Genomic DNA, 16,129 nt, shown 5'->3' with positions numbered 1-16,129 from the left:
TACAGGATACTCTCCTACATTGAAATCGGAACGTTTACTTGGACATCCCCAGTCTACAGCACCGTATACCTCCACAACAAGAAACGACTATTCTTCGTACCCAAATGGCTGCCGCAGTGCCATGGATGGCCCTCCTATGAGTACCTACCAGCCAAGTCTACATCACCGCCATCACCACCATCTTCAGAATGACCAGGAGCAACTCAATGTGATGGCCATCGACTATGAAGGACTGGACGCCTGTATGAACGAGGACATATTAATAGAGAAAACCTTTGACGATTCATCACCCCCCATGCCCGACAGCCAGGAGGGTCGGAGCCAGAGTCTGACCGGTGTCAGAGGACTTGAGAGGACAGCCTCGATGGGATCTACATCAGTCTTTGGAGGAAGCGTATCCAAACGACGATCTGCACGCAAGGCAAGCTATTACAGCGAGCGAGCAGCGCGGGTGAGTTATGGGGACATGCATAATTTCTTATTTTTCCAAGAAATGTAAGAACCTTCCACCTCACCAAAAAAAAACCCCCCGATCTAAAATATAGCCTCCGTTGCAAGAGCAATGGCGATATACATTTTATTCAAGGACCACAGGAATGGTTCAGGCAGCATCACTGCCAAAGATCCTTACGCAGGCATCCCTCCAGGCAGACGCTTCCGGAATGGAGAGGCCAAAGGTGTTTTCGGATCTGTTGAAGGACGGATGTTTCTGGATCGATATCCTCGACCCCGAGGACGTTGACATGCACCTGGTGCACAGGGTAGGCGTCAACATGGAGTTGTTTTTGCTTGGGGGAGCGGATTTTTTCTCGTGCCTCTCGTGTCTCACTCATTCTCATCGGATATACAATCGCCCCGCATTTTATACTTTTTTTTTTTTTTTTTTTTTTTTTTTTTTTTTCTATAATCCAATAGTACTTCCATATCCATCCTCTGACGATCGAGGATATCTCAACGGAGGAAGTACGCGAAAAGTACGAGGTCTTTAGGAATTACTACTTTGTGTGCTTCAGGACGTTTGACCAGGATTACAATTCAGGGTCATATCTTCAACCCGCCAGCATGTACTCGGTCGTTCTCCGAGACGGCATCATCACAGTAAGGAAACGATACGACCCTTATTTTGTTACTTTGCTTACTTTCGATTGACTTGCAGATCTGACATTTCATTAATACGGCCGTTTTTTTTTTTTTTTTTTTTTTGTCGGGCGGGATTAGTTTCATTTCAGACCGTCGCACCACCATCTCCACGTCCTTCATCGTCTCGAGCAATTTCATTCTCATATCACCCTGACACCGGACTGGATCAACTATGCGCTTCTGGACGATATCACCGACAGCTTTGCATCCCCTATCCAGACAATTGAGTATGAGGTCGACTCCATTGACGAGCTGGTCCTCCTCTTGCGAGAGAACGAGACTTCGGACATGCTGCGGCGCATCGGATCCTGTCGTAAAAACGTCATGACCATATCCAGGCTGCTCACCAACAAGGCCGATGTCATCCGCGGACTGATGAAACGGTTCGACGAACGTTTTATTATCGCTTCAGGGGGCGCTTGGGGTAATGCTGGTGCAGGTACTGCAGTAGCTATAGGGGCGGAAGTCGTTACAGCCACAGGAGGGCCAAGGCCTGGGCCAGGACCAAGGGAAGTCGGAAGAGATCCTATCATAGGTGGAGCGGGCGCGACACCCATACTAGCATCAGCAGCGACAGGACAGCAGCGGCAGCAGCAAGGGGCAGCAGCAGCAGGAGGAGGAGGAGGAGGAAGGCCATTGACACCAACATCGCCTGCACTAAATATTACCCAGCCTTATCAACAAGCATTACAACCATATCGGGATGGGGAGATTTTGCTTTATCTGGGTGATATTCTCGACCACGTACTGACGATGCTGCAGTCGCTGTACAGTTACGAAAAGGTCCTGGCACGATCGCACTCAAACTATCTGGCACAGATCTCGCTCGAGATTAACCAGCTGTCAAACAAGACCAACAATGTGGTCGGGACACTGACATTCTTTGCCAGTCTGATCGTTCCTATGACCTTTGTTGCAGGTCTTTGGGGGTACGTTACTTGCCAAGAAATATTAAATCGCTTTTATTTGAAACGAAGTTTATCTGGCTAATTTTATTTTATTTTATTTTTTTATTAGAATGAATGTGCATGTGCCAGGACAGCCAGGGGATGAAGACGAACCATTACATTGGTGGTGGGGACTGTGTGGGTTCATGGGCTTATATTGCATCGTCGCTGTCTTCTTTGGCAAGCGATATGGCCTCATTTAAGTGTCATCTAAATCTAATAAAGGTCCTGATAGCATCCCATCTTCATCAACCATTCTCACTTTCATTACTGTCTCGGCCCATTTTGCTTGTTGTGCTGCTTTAATTCTTCTCGCTGCTCTCTAAAGGTCCTATTCATCTATTGCATAGTCGCCTGCAACAAGTTGTACGGATCCATCTCCTGACTGAAATTTATTCCATGGCGACATCCTCGTCATAATGTCCTGCTTCGTCCTCCTGTCCCTGACTGATGAGTGCATTTGCCTGCTGGAGAATAATCTGATCCCGGTCTGTGTTTGCCTCCTGGAGCCAGAAAAAGAGCTTTTGTGAGGACGACTTGAACTGGAGCATGAGTACGCGTCCTGTTGTGCACTGAGGGACCGTCTTGAGCTCTGCATCACCAGGGAAGAGAATAAGATCCTATTGGAAGAAGGGAATAAGTGTGGACCAATTGAGTCGGGCTGAAGGGGCGCAATTGCTTGCTGCAGTCAATATCCGCACTGAACAGAAGAGATGAAAGAAACATACGTCGTCAACGGTGTTGGTTGCCCGGTTTTTCCAGTAAAAGTGCATAAGACCATCTTCCTCCTCCATATAGACCAGTCTAAGCAGAAGTAGAGCATGAGGTGTTTAGATATTGCTAATCTTTCTCATTGTTATCCCTTGGGTGTCCTGAGCATGCTGGGCAGAATACGACGTGGCCTTCGTTGCTGGTTACCCTTTAGTGGGATCTGGTTGGACTGTGTCTGTGGTTCCCTCTCTGAAGCATCGTCCTGCCTTGAACTGAAGAAGCGGATTGCGTGAAGATGCCATGGTGCTGTGGTTAGTGTTGAATTGTTCTGAGGAGAGTGGTGGTGTTGGAGGTAAAGGTGGAAAAGAGAATGAGTTGATGCTCTTTGAGCAGAAACACGTACGCGTAGAGCGAATGTGACGTAGCAAATTACCGTTTCCAGACGCGATCCCTCCTCTTCGCCCAAACGCTGACAAGAGGGCGTCTTTGATCGTCTCTCGCCTTGATCTCTTCTTCACCCCATTACTCTTCTTCATACTTTTCTACTTCTTCCGCTCTTACCGACGAGCCCACTTCAACAATGTCACCGACAACGACCCGAATGATCCTCAACTCGCTCATGGACGCCTCCAGAGTCAGAGCAACTGCCTCCTGTCGCCAGATCTCTCGCCCAAGCAACGCTTTTTCAACGCTGACACTTGCAGCTACCAGGAACAACGCCATTAAACCCGCACCCCTTCCACCTTGTCTTCCCTTTAACAGCAGTTGCCTCTCAAAGACTATTACTCGCCACAGGCGTATCCCAATGGCCTCGTCTGCTGCTTCGCATTTTCACTCTTCAGTGCCAGTTAAAGAGAGCGACAGCAGCAAGTCAGCAACACCAAAGAAACCCGAGACACGACCCTGCTGGAAGTGCTCGACACCAATCCCCTTCATGGCTCTCTTGTGCAGCAACCCAGACTGCAAAGTTGTCCAGCCTATCGCCCCTGGCGCCAACTACTACGAGACCCTTGGATTGAAGTACGCCTCAATAGTTTGCTGCCGCTGCGCTCTTTGTTCAAACAAGATTTATTTATTTTTTGTCACTCTAGGGGTCATGGATCCGATCTAATCTAACTAAGGATGAACACGCATTCTTTTTATTTGTTTGTTTGTTTTTCCTCGTCCCACTTAGCCCAGAGCCAACGTTCGATGTTGACGTCAAAACTCTGCGGAATAAGTTCTTGAGGATCCAGCAACAGATCCACCCGGATTCTTATTCACTCAACACCAATGTATGTTCCAGCTTTTAATTCGACAATATTGGAGACCTCTTTTTCATATTCACTCCTTCCTACTGCCGCAACATCCTGAGATAACCTTCAATCGTATCAACCAACATGGTAACTAGGGCGATCAAATGTATGCACAGCAGCAATCCTCACTTGCCAACAAGGCCTACTCAACATTGAAGGAGCCTCTCAGCCGTGCCAACTACATGCTAGACCTTCTTGGTGCTCCTATCCACGAGACCGAGTCGTTAAACGCGCCAGAGCTACTGATGGAGGTCATGGAGGCAAGAGAGCTCTTGGAAGACGCACAGACGGAAGAGGAGGTCGAGGATCTGAAAAATACGAACGATGGTATGATGTGCTTCCATTGCCCTAGTTATTCATTGGTGTAACGACAAATGACATTGTAACTGATTATTTGTTTTCTTGGGATGTGGTTGATAGCGCGCATCAAGGAGACGGTCGATGGGCTGACAAAGGCATTTGGGGAGCAGGATCTGGAGGCGGCAAAGACGCTTGCGATCGAGCTGCAGTATTGGATCCGCATTAAGAATGTGATCCGGGACTGGGCTGCTGGCAAGCCCATTGTCGCCGATCATGTCTAGAGCGTGTACCATACATAATAAACAGCGCTACGTATGCTATTGCGTTCAATTGATACATATTTCCTGAAAGAAAAGGACATTGACGAACCAGCTAGTCTTGGAAGTGGCCCCGAAAAATGATCAAAAAAATATATCGGGCTACGCTGAAGGTGTACTGCTTCCCCGGTCTGTATTTGTGTGCTTCGCAATGCCACCAAGGGAAGGTCGACTGAGTACGGCGACCGGGTTTCATGGGAAACATGAATGCAAGGACCCAATAACCAGCACCCAATAACCAGCACTGCTGACTTGATTGCAGAAAGAAGGAGAGCAGAGTCATACAGTACTTTCTCGTGCCGTGGATCTGGCTAGTCCTTCGAGTTCGCATCGGGCCCTTTCTCATACCCAAGGTTTACACCAGCTCGCTACTACAGGAATCTGTCTACGGCCTCACTATAACGCTTGGGGATTTAACCCTCAGTAACCGGGTTGGCAGCTGGACCAACATTCCTCTACGAAACTGAATACCTACCAGATCGCGCTTTTTGCCTAAAAGTCTAGCATCGTTAACAGCACCCTCCTCTTTTACCAAAAAAAAAAAAAAAAAAAAAAAAAAAACTCCAGGTAATCTAGGTGGTGGTCTACACTCCTTTTTCATAGTGAAATGTGCATTTTTTACTAAATTAAAAAAATATAAGGGCGTTATTCAGTTTTGTGATGGCGGTGACCCTACCTTATATCCTCACACTTTTTCCCTCTCTCACTTTTCCCCGAAAAGCAGCACGATTGGTGGTCCGTAAATCCAAGCAGATATAAAAATGGACTGAATAACGCCCTTATATTTTTTTAATTCAGTAAAAAAATGCACATTTCACTATGAAAAGTGCATTTTTTCGCAAAAAGGAGTGTAGATTGTTTGTTCCTCCACAACAACAGGTGTACTCCCATATGCAATTCAATGCACATAATGAGCTATAGTAGACTAGACTTGAGGTGTTGAAGTGCGCAGGCGGTTTGAGCGTTGAGAGTTGATGCGCGGCAAAAAAAAAAAAAAAAAAAAAGCTATCAGTCCTGTGCAAACACATGTTGAGCTTCTCCTCCATTAGTTCAATAGTCTAACCTTGCTTTTCGAAATTCTGTGGTTGGCGCGACGTACTGCAAAAACTCTCGTGTCGTGTTTAGCGGCAAGAAAGAAAGAAAAAAGAAATAGATGTGCGAAGATGGCAACAGAAAACAAAAACAAAAGCAAAAGCAAAAGCAAAAAACAGAACGGGGGAAACAGCTTGCCTTAACCCGGGACCTGGTACAGTATGAAAAACAGGCACTGAAGTACAGCACACGATCAACGAACTGTCTCCTGTAGAATATGCTATATTGTGTAAGCAAGTGCATATCGAAGATTCTTCTGTCCACAAACACGGGTTCCTTCCGCTGAAAGGCGACAGATGTGTCATCTCTGTTTTAAGCATTCAAACCCCGAGCAATCGCATGTGGCACAAGGGATCACTACTTTGGAGAAACAAACAAGCAACAACAGAAAATGAAGAAGGAAGTATTCGCGAGCGAACTGACACTTCGAAAGAAAAGAGTTCAGTGTTGCCAGATTTGGCAAAGTGCGGGGTCAACCAGGATCATTTTATGCTTAGGCCATTTAAGGTTTATCACGTCTCCATCATTCAGGAACGAGAACATGGGATGCGAGGGTAGACCGGTCCACACCTTCAAAGAATTCGCTCACGGTCCACTCTTTACCCAGGTCATTTCTGGAGACAAGGGGGGCGCAAAGTCGCTGTGGTATGAGGTCGTGCAGGGCATTATACTTTTAAAAGTTATTTTTTGTGGTGAGCCTTGCTTGCCACGTGCGCTTTATCGCGTTCTCCCTATCACTTCCCACCAGAAACGCGTGTTTGTGCTCCCATTGGCTGATAAGCAGAGCCAATCGATTGCGGCGTAGGCAGATGTTTCCAACAGCGCCCACGCGTCACAGCCTGCTGTTTGCTGCACATGAATAGATACGCGTCCTTTGGCCTTGACTCTGCCTTTGTCAACAACAACACTCCACTTTTCTCTTCAGCAGACAACACTCTCGCATAGGATGAGACACACAACACAACTCAGTGCTTCCGATCCTCCCTGGAGCCATCCTTGCATCCGCATTACCTTTTCGATCGGATTGTCATGTTTGAGATCGGGGGAATGAAAGCGTTTGCGTGAAAGGAAGGGCAGGAAAAAAAAGGTGAGAAAAGGGAAGTATGGCTGGAAGAAGGTCAGCCGTGTGTGTATGTGTGTATGTATGCATGTGTGTATGTGTCCGAGTATGTTGACTTCATGTCGGTCGAGATATCTGGATATCTGATTCGGTAGTGGTCTAGACAAGTACGCAATTAGACAAATGGTACGCTCGACGGCCAATTCATCCTAGGATCACGAAACTGCATTGTTGTGTAGAACACTCAAGAGGGCTTCTTTTTTTTTTTTTTTTTTTTTTGCTTCTTTGTGCATTGGCGCCCTGCCGTGGTGTGGCCATATCGTGTCATCAGTCTAGTGGAAGAGCAGAAGTGGAGGAGAAGGTGGTATGTGCAGCTGAATGCATTATTTGTTTGTTTGTTTATATGAACGAAACCAAGGAGCACTTCTCCAGGCTACACCCGTTTGATCCCCTATCTCTGAGGTAAACCAAGATGAGCGCGTCCTTCCTCTGAGAGCTGATCCACAGCAGGCATCAAGGAGGATGTGACACAAGATGGCGGAAGCCAGCGCATGCAGCGGCCCTAAATCTTGTCGCCAAAGGAGCATCAGGTCAGCGATGCAAAGAAGATAGACATCATGTACAACAGCAGTACCTGTATGTGTGTGGATGTATGCGTGGATGCTGGAGCCGACCGTATCTCGAGAGCGCGAACACGGTGTGGTCCGCCAACAACGAGCCCCTCCAGTCCTTGTTCTCCCTTTGTTGTTATCGCCTGCACATCGCTCTAAACGTCGCATTGCCTGCGATGATGAATGGATAGATGCATGAATGGGTGGATGGTGTTTTGTATTGTACCACTGCTTACAGCACTGCCTGGGCGCCTGCTGCCTGCTCCCCCCTCCCTGCATGCTCCTCCTTTACCCCGGATTGACTGATTCCTGGTGGCGCTGTTCCTCGGTCGTTCTTGGGAGACTATAAAGCCTACCGCTTTCCCTCTTTTTTTTTTTTCTTTCTTCTTTTTTCTTCCCCTTCAACAACGCGAAACCCAAAAAGTCTCCGGCATTGTTCATTCCTCCTCCCTCTCTTCCTCTTCCGGTCTGATCTTCGCCGCTTCTGGTGTCCGTCCACTCCTCCGTCTACACCCCTAGCACCAACCGCCCATCGCCTTCCTCAACAGTTCCCGTCGTTCAATATGAACTCTACAGATCCCGCGACTGCGGTCATCGGCTCCCAATACAATGCCGGCGACATCGCCTGGACCTTGGCCTCCACTGCCCTGGTCTGGCTCATGATCCCCGGAATCGGCTACTTTTACTCTGGCATGGCCCGCTCCAAGAACGCTCTGTCGCTCATCATGCTGTCCTGCTGCTCTATCGCAGTTGTTTCCTTCCAGGTAGATCACCCGTCTCCCGTTTCCTCACCCCTTTCTTCGGCCTTTCCGAACCCCCAACTGACATCTTTCTTTCTTTCTTTCTTTCTTTCTTTGTCGCCGCCAATCTTCTTGTAGTGGTTCTTATTCGGATACTCGCTATCATTCAGTAAATCCGGTGGCAGAATGATCGGAAATTTCGAGAACGCCTTCTTCCGTGGCGTCCTCGACCAACCCTCCGTCGGCAACCCCAAGATCCCAGATCTGGTCTTTATGATTTTCCAGTGCATGTTTGCTGCCTTGACTCCTGCCCTCGCCATCGGTGCTGCTGCAGAGCGTGGTCGTATCGTCCCCACCCTTGTCTTCATCTTCTTGTGGACCACTTTCGTCTATGACTTTATCGCCTGCTGGACCTGGTCCCCTAACGGATGGTCCTTTGTTATGGGAGGACTCGATTTCGCTGGTGGTACGCCTGTTCACATCTCTTCAGGTGCTGCTGCGCTGGCCTACGCGATTGTCCTCGGTAAGCGTTCTGGCGACCAGAAGGATTTTCGTCCTCATAGCATGAGCAACGTTGTCATTGGAACATGCTTCATTTGGTTCGGTTGGTTCGGATTCAACGGTGGATCGGCACTCTCAGCCAACTTGCGCGCTGCCATGGCCTGCGTTGTCACCAACTTGGCTGCCTCGACTGCTGGTCTCACCTGGGTCTTGCTCGACTACCGCCACGAGCGCAAGCTATCGGTTCTCGGCTTCTGCTCTGGTGCTGTCGCTGGGTTGGTCGCCATCACCCCCGGCTCAGGGTTTGTCTCCCCTGCCTCCAGTGTCGCGATTGGATTCTTGGGTGCGCTCGCTTGCAACATGGCTGTCCGTCTGAAGCACTACCTCAAGTACGACGATGCCTTCGACGTTTTTGCTGTCCATGGTGTGGGCGGTATTGTCGGCAACATCCTCACGGGAGTTTTCGCCCAGGCTTCTATTGCCGCCCTCGATGGTACCACTGTCATTGCCGGAGGTTGGTTGGACCGCAACTGGATCCAAGTTGGTTACCAGCTTGCTGACTCGACTGCTGGTCTTACCTGGTCGTTCGGTATCACCTATCTGATCCTCGTCATCATGAACAAGATCCCTGGACTGAACCTGCGTGCGGATTCGGAACAGGAGCATGCTGGTCTGGATATTGCTGAGCTTGGAGAAGCCTGCTACGGTCATTTAAGTGAGAAGGCCAAGGTCATTGATCCCAACGTTGAGGTCGGAGAGGCCAACAGCGGGGTCCACAGCATCGAGAGTTTTGGTGAGGCCAAGGTCGGAAGCGTATCGACCCTTGGAAGGCAGCAACAGGTCGTATAATTCGTCTTTGGCACTATGCTTTTGAGTAATCCTTGCAAAACGCAGATGTAGTTCTATACTTTTACACCACAAAAAACCCCAAATATAAAATAATGTTGTACTGTAGCAAATTCGTTTATTGTAAGTTAAGAGTTTGCTGTACAGTACGCGGTAAGCAAGGAGGTGGCCTGTATTCCTACATAATTGGCCATGGAAATATCGCGCATAGCATAATATAGCTCCATCCGAAAAAAGATACACGCTAGAGTTGTCACTCGCTCTTAAGCGTTTCTTACTTTTCATGGAGTGTAAACGCTTGGAGTCTTGCGCCTCGGAGGCGACGGTGTCCCGCATCTCTTCTTCAGAAGCCTCTATGCTCTCATACGCAGCACTTCCTTGGCCAGTATTGCCGTTCTCTCCTACCAAACGTAAGCGTTTGGGTTGACAAGAAATGATGGCTGGGAACGCAAAAAATAAAATAAGAAACCAGTGCATGTACTTACTCGGTACATAAATAGCGAAGACAGCGTGTCTCCTTCCAGGAACGATTCCATCTCCTGCTCATTCGTAGGGAGTAGCAGCGTGTTGCCGAGTCTGGTCACTCCATAAACATCCTCCACTCTTCTCATCGCAAAAAGACATGCACTCATGCCTATGACCAGGATAGTAGACGTTAGAACGATAAATGTGTTCGGCATAACTCAACTCAGCTAAATTGATAAAACTTCTTATGTGTTGCTGCGTTTGCATGCAACATTAAATTTTTAGCGTGGAGATATTTGAGCACACTTCTTGACAGCCAATAACAGGTCCAAAAAACCAATACACCTTACCGTGGGCATCGAGATAGATGGAGAAGGCGGTATCTGTGTTGAGACCTTGTTCTTCGAGCCGGGCGAGGATGGAGCCATTGATGCGATGACTCTTTAAGGCCTGGAGATGCACCGTCTCTGGATCGACACGGGTGGCCTTGTGCTCGTTGCACCCTATTTCGATCAGGGGTTTATCTCCGGAGCTGCTCTCCACGACCCTCAGCAACATGTTGATTTTTTGGCCAGGCGATTGGTTGTTGTATACAGGACCGAAAAACCGTTCCTGCAGCGTGATATCTTGTTGCGACGCCTTGCAGGCGAGCTCCCCGCTATGATATTACGATATGAATAGAACAGAAAGAGTCAGAAATGGATTTCCCAAAAATACTAATAAAATGATACATATGCGACAAACAAAGACATACAGGTCCAAGTATACTGTATATTCCAATAGCATAGATAGGACGTAACTCCAACGAGCTGTGGGAGTCAGCTCTGCCATGCTATTTTCAAACTTCTTCCTACTGATCATGATCGCACTACGTTACCGCCAAGAACGATGTTAGTATTATTTAAGATAATGAGGTATAATATCATGCTCATGAAATGGTCGCTTTCTGAACATACCAGTATTCAATTATGCCCAACACAGAAATCTGATCGTCGTAATCCTTAATGTCCTTACTGGGATTTCTTCATTCCTTTTCTTGCAAGCAAGGTCTCCTCTCCGAATTTGAGCTTCCAACAAAAGACCCTCCATTCCCTCGTCTTTAAGGACAGTGCTAAGTGCCGACAACAGATCTACTTGGACTTTGCGGATGGGGACGTCCCTCAGCTCCTTGATTCGTCCTATAATTGGGTCGAAGGTGTTATCGGCGTTCTCCATGTCGGCGTTAAGGATATTTGAAAGAGCAACCCTATTAGAAGGATCAACCGGAAAAAAAATAACGGCTTGATTATCTAGACTATTGAACAAAGCATAGAGCATGCAGTGAAATGCGATGTGTATTTACAAGGCATCTTTCTGCTCCATGACCGATAGCTTTTCCTGCGATAGCTTCTTATGGACGAAATTAAGGATGTTTTCCTCATTCTCCGAGCGAAATGCCGCAGGGAGCTCGGGAACAGGGTCCCGTTGAATGTTTCGAGCCTGATAGGCAGTATATGGCGCGTTAATAACATTCATATCGTCAAAAACTTTGCCCGAAAGATTAGGATTAAAATAGTGGAGATAACGAGCAACCACATACCCCGTTGACGATGTGATCAATCCATGTATAATATATCGGTAGCCCCACCGCCTCTGAAGTCAGCCCGCTCGATTCTTTGTTGGAATCTTCAGTAGACGATACCGAAACAGGACCCTACGGACGATTGGATGATCGGATGATTGCGAGTCAAAACAAATACACAACGATATGAACCTGTCCGATAATTCGCAACATACATCTCTGCGAGCTCCGCGAGGAGGTATGGATGATAGCGGCAGTGACGACGACGACGACTGTGATGGTGATGCTGGCTGTTTTGATGTTTCTATTAAGAGGTTGAAATTGTTAGAGAAAAGTTCAAGTGAATAGAAGCACCCTCAGTATCGCATAAACATGTAGCATAAAAGATTCACGACCTACTCCATTTTGTCATCAAGGCCTGTATCTGGGCATGACCTGTATCGCGCAACTGCTCATTGTTGGTCTGCAGCAAATCAGTTGCACGCTCGTCGTTCAGCCTGCTCTGAAGATATAGGGCGACCACCGCCGAGGTCATCGGGCGCGCTCCCTTAGCCACATTTTGAACTCTTTGACATGGACTCTTCCATTCTATGGTGACTGATTTCATCGTCGTATCCCGATCCTGGTTCCTCCACTTGAGCTATTCCAATGGATCGAATGCAAGTGGGTCCTCTCTACTAGTGAAATAACTAGCTCCAGCGCGATTACTGTCTATATGATCCCTCCACTTCCGTCCTGCTTCCAGAGCAGCATGCCAATCGACCTTTTGCGATGAGGTCTTCTTGTTGCTTTTGCCAGGATTCATAGCGAGGAGTTGCCAAGTTGCGATGCAGCAGTTGAGAAAACCTTAAATATTAACTTAAGCTTAGACATGGCTCACTTATACATATCTCTTGCGTCCGTTAAACATCCGCATCACACACATCGCCACGGATCTTGATCCTGGATTATCATCCAACCATTATTAACTAGCGGCGCACGTTAGGATGCATTGCCGGTATTCAAGCCGACAGGTAATGTTACCATCTGGCCTCTCTACTCTCAGGGTCACGCTAGGACGTTCTCCTCCTTCTTAGTCCATCGGTCGCGACCTTGGAAGGAAGATAGTGGGCATTATCTCTATTTCCTGCCAACTCGTGGCCTTTACACCAAGGTATGGGAATGCTCGCCTTGTCCCCGGGCGGTCCAGGAAGACTTGTTCAACTTCCTTGTGATGCGCCAGCTATCATTACACTCGCTTGTTTTGTGAGGGCGTCTGGATAGTGTGGCTACTTGGTCAGCGGCGCACACCTTTACCATCCAGACCTGTGTACACAAGCACCGTCTGAGTGTTGCTTTAAGAGCACCTTGTGGTGTGTCAATTAACGTATCTATATACTTGTCAAAATCGCATGCTATGTTTTAACGACAACTCTATTCTGCTTTGTTTCCACATTTTATATTGTGAGTGCCCATGGCTTGAGGATGAATTGGGAATAGTAATCGAGCACCCACTGTCAACCAGCTTGTCCCACCAGATATAGGACGGTTCCGCGGCAAAGGAGCATTTGTTAGAGATCATGAAGCGATATCGATACGGGCATCTTCCTGTTGTCTGGACCACTTTAGCGCGCAACGTCCTACCTGTTTTCATTCCTGAGCAGAAGAGTTATTGCACGAAGAAGTATGCCTTCCTACTGGAACTAATATATCAAAATTAAACAGTTGTTGTCCTGGCAATCGTCATTTTTCGTGCTATAAGCTAGTGCATAATGCCTTTTTGCGCGACTATGTCTATGTGGCCTTGCACTTTGCTTCTCGAGCCACAGCTGTAGAAAAGCATCGTCCGGGATAGCGTTCTTACAGATCAAGATCGTATTCGTGTGATGGAAACAGCTGTTTTAGGTCCTTGCCCATAAACCCTAATCACAGCACACAATAGAGATGTCTGTTCGGCCATTTCTGAGGACGTCGAGCATAGCACGGCAAGGTTTATGAAAATGTTGTTTGTTGCCTTTCGATCGAGTTGGCACGGATGAACACGTTTCCCTGCCAGTTTCGACCTCGTCAGTCTCGCTGCAGACACGTCTATAGGAGAATCAGAGCCATGTTCATCATCATGTAACGCAAGCAGCGCGCCCACGCGAAGATGTGCCACAGATTCGGCATCCGTTATCATAGCAAACCACAGGCAGCCACAACGCGTCGTGTCCATACATTTTTCTTTTTTCAGCTCCGCAACAGTTGAGCAGCCCAGGTAGGAATGGTTACTTATATGGTAAAGCCAATTGCATGCGTCTCTTTTAGAATAAAGTAATGCATTCAATCCTAGAGCGAGGACCTGTAGTTCTGTAAACAGCTTTTTGTTTCCGACTCTAATTGTACTATGGATATCATCAATCTCATATGTCTAATCCTTTGCATTCTTGCTGAGGAGCGCCTTCTGTCCTTTGTTTCTTGGCCTGTCCAGTTATCAAATAGCCGCATTTATCGCCTCATCTCGTACAATCGACAGCTGAGCAATCCTCTTCTTTGTTAAAGGTGTGTTGTGTAGTTACGAAAGGTTCATTGCATCAGCGCTGCTTCTGTTGCTCCTGCGCCTTCATCTTTTCCTTGGCGAAGATCCAGCGAACAGCATCCTCGACGTGATCTACGACGGCTGTGGCAGGGTGCACATGATGATTCTCATAGCCTTTGGTTCTGAACACGCCAGTCTTGACCAATACAGAGTCCCAGCCATATGCATTGGCGCCTGCAATATCGGCGTATGGGTTATCCCCAACAGCTAAAGCAAGTTATGCAGGAAAAGGTTTCAAGGTATCAGAGGCCTGCCGAAAACGTAAATCGAACCGCGTACACAAATAGGGCGCCAACTCATACCGTAGACGGTGCGCTTCGAGGGTTGCCCATCAGATGTTGGCGGGAAAGGTGAAATCCTATTCAAAAGCGTTTCAGCATATTGATAGGTAGTTGTCATGGGTTTTCCGAAAGTAGTGAATTCCAGCTCCTGACCCGTCAGGTTCTGGGTACCGAATATACAAGGTCGTGACATTGATGAGCATCCATGTTAGTTTTGTCCGCAGTCTTGTACTAGTGTTCAGAGAATCAATGGGTCATCTACCTTGTAAATCTTCTCGAGGCACAGCTTAAAAGTCCCTTGACCGAAACGAGGGACTGGGTATTCGTTGCTCCAGACCTAGTTCCAGGAAAATGAGAGAAGGCACGAACGTTGTATGTCAAGATTGCAATCGCGCATTCCATGGCTACCATCGAGCCATTGCTGCCATTGAACTATCGTTAGATACATACGACATCAGGGTTTGAAAAGTAGATTGGAACCGATTGCTTGGTCGAATGCAGATCCTCAGAGTCCTTGATGGTCCCCAATGCCCCGCCTAATATGATACATCACGCAATGCAGATACTTCATTAATTATCTAGCTGGCGTCTACCATACAAGCTTATCAAAGCGATTCGAGCACTGATAAAATATACCTTTTGATGCAAGGGCATCCAGGCAGATCTGCAGATCGCGGCCCCAGTCTACAGAGTCGTGGAAGACCATAACCGCTTCAACTGGCATTCCGACGTTCTGAAGGTACTCCTATGATCAACAGGCAAACGGTTTAACAAGATCGTACGTTGGATACAGTAGCAGACTTGGGCACACCGGCCGCTCTTCTCACCTTGTTGAATGGAACAGGACGCGCCTCACAAAATGAGATAGGGCAAGCTGAGGGATGGACTGCATGAACTTCTTCGGGGGTGACAACACGTCTGAATCCATAGGACTCTGCGACACGTTTGCAGGACGATCCCTTGCCTCCAACGACCAAAATATTAGAGTCTTTATACTGAGGAACGAGCGACCGCATGGGCGAGTGGGACACGATCAGGTGGTCTGGGTTGACGGGGACGCCGAGCTTTTTGGAGAGCTCTTCAGCTTTTTCGGACTCGGGCACGCCGCCTCCGTTGGTGAGGAAGATATAGGGCACATTGTTCCTAAGGCAATAAACACGATAGGGCGTCAATACTCCATATTGCTTCATTCCGCAAAGGTCAGTAAAACAGATAAAGGGATTGTCGTAGTTGCTTACTCCCAGAGAAGTTCCAGCGCTCGGCGGGTTTGAGGGATAACTTGCTTTCCCTGAAGTCGTTGAAATCTGCGTTACTTCTTGCAATTCATGTGGGGGACATGAAAGTCTTTATATTTCGATTGCTTCGCCATATTTGAACGAACCTTGATCAGGACACCATCGATATCAAAGACGATATTGAAAGGCGCTGTCTTGGGTTGCGTATGCAGTCTACGCACACAGAAGGCGGTTCTGGGTGCCCTGATGGAAAGACGCGCAATCATGGTGATTAAATGGGACAGTCTGGGATGAAGGAATGAGGAAGGGGAGGGGCGACATAGGGTGGTATGTGAAACAGCGGTCCGCCTTTTATACGTGCATCACAAGGACTGACTCGTGGGACCGGTCCGGGAACCTTGTCGCTGTGTGGCCTTGTATACAGCATGTATACATTCCAGCACCCTCCAATGCTCCGCACCGAGTATCAG

The 16,129-nt window shown here is 47.8% G+C and overlaps 6 protein-coding genes across 6 annotated transcripts; 3 read left to right on the top strand and 3 right to left on the bottom strand.

Annotated features, from left to right (window-relative positions):
* Positions 1 to 662: 662 nt before the first annotated feature.
* BC939DRAFT_392944 (uncharacterized protein) lies at positions 663 to 2,290 on the top strand (the record flags this gene model as incomplete). The annotated part of the gene is made up of 5 exons (XM_051552062.1): positions 663 to 761; positions 916 to 1,098; positions 1,219 to 1,534; positions 1,676 to 2,069; positions 2,158 to 2,290. 5 exons carry the CDS (start codon positions 663 to 665, stop codon positions 2,288 to 2,290), a joined length of 1,125 nt encoding a protein of 374 aa, XP_051416120.1.
* BC939DRAFT_440215 (proteasome complex subunit Rpn13 ubiquitin receptor-domain-containing protein) lies at positions 2,085 to 3,176 on the bottom strand. Its single transcript, XM_051554055.1, has 3 exons — positions 3,006 to 3,176; positions 2,816 to 2,891; positions 2,085 to 2,707 (listed from the first exon to the last, which is right to left on the bottom strand). The coding sequence occupies exons 1-3, from the start codon at positions 3,098 to 3,100 to the stop codon at positions 2,480 to 2,482; spliced, it is 399 nt and encodes a 132-aa protein (XP_051416119.1). The 5' UTR covers positions 3,101 to 3,176; the 3' UTR covers positions 2,085 to 2,479.
* Positions 3,177 to 3,290: 114 nt separating this feature from the next.
* BC939DRAFT_490034 (uncharacterized protein) lies at positions 3,291 to 4,698 on the top strand. The gene is made up of 4 exons (XM_051559439.1): positions 3,291 to 3,818; positions 3,973 to 4,072; positions 4,189 to 4,420; positions 4,514 to 4,698. Exons 1-4 carry the CDS (start codon positions 3,379 to 3,381, stop codon positions 4,672 to 4,674), a joined length of 933 nt encoding a protein of 310 aa, XP_051416118.1. The 5' UTR covers positions 3,291 to 3,378; the 3' UTR covers positions 4,675 to 4,698.
* Positions 4,699 to 7,890: 3,192 nt separating this feature from the next.
* Positions 7,891 to 9,446, top strand: BC939DRAFT_407182 (ammonium transporter AmtB-like domain-containing protein; the record flags this gene model as incomplete). The annotated part of the gene is made up of 2 exons (XM_051552866.1): positions 7,891 to 8,237; positions 8,352 to 9,446. Coding segments are annotated over exons 1-2 (1,296 nt in total), but the record flags the coding sequence as incomplete, so codon positions are not given.
* A 242-nt stretch (positions 9,447 to 9,688) lies between these two features.
* On the bottom strand, positions 9,689 to 11,240 carry BC939DRAFT_490032 (uncharacterized protein; the record flags this gene model as incomplete). Its single annotated transcript, XM_051559438.1, has 6 exons — positions 9,689 to 9,738; positions 9,839 to 9,961; positions 10,376 to 10,683; positions 10,780 to 10,893; positions 10,982 to 11,010; positions 11,040 to 11,240. 6 exons carry the CDS (start codon positions 11,238 to 11,240, stop codon positions 9,689 to 9,691), a joined length of 825 nt encoding a protein of 274 aa, XP_051416116.1.
* Positions 11,241 to 13,828: 2,588 nt separating this feature from the next.
* On the bottom strand, positions 13,829 to 16,056 carry BC939DRAFT_440209 (HAD-like domain-containing protein). Its single transcript, XM_051554054.1, has 8 exons — positions 15,806 to 16,056; positions 15,663 to 15,712; positions 15,252 to 15,567; positions 15,061 to 15,169; positions 14,875 to 14,960; positions 14,687 to 14,761; positions 14,446 to 14,587; positions 13,829 to 14,350 (listed from the first exon to the last, which is right to left on the bottom strand). The coding sequence occupies exons 1-8, from the start codon at positions 15,923 to 15,925 to the stop codon at positions 14,139 to 14,141; spliced, it is 1,110 nt and encodes a 369-aa protein (XP_051416115.1). The 5' UTR covers positions 15,926 to 16,056; the 3' UTR covers positions 13,829 to 14,138.
* Positions 16,057 to 16,129: the final 73 nt, after the last annotated feature.

This window comes from Gamsiella multidivaricata (assembly GCF_025024155.1).
Source record: "Gamsiella multidivaricata strain RSA 2152 chromosome Unknown BC939scaffold_8, whole genome shotgun sequence".
Classification (NCBI taxonomy): Eukaryota; Fungi; Mortierellomycota; class Mortierellomycetes; order Mortierellales; family Mortierellaceae; genus Gamsiella; species Gamsiella multidivaricata.
This window is presented reverse-complemented; position numbering and strand designations above follow the sequence as displayed.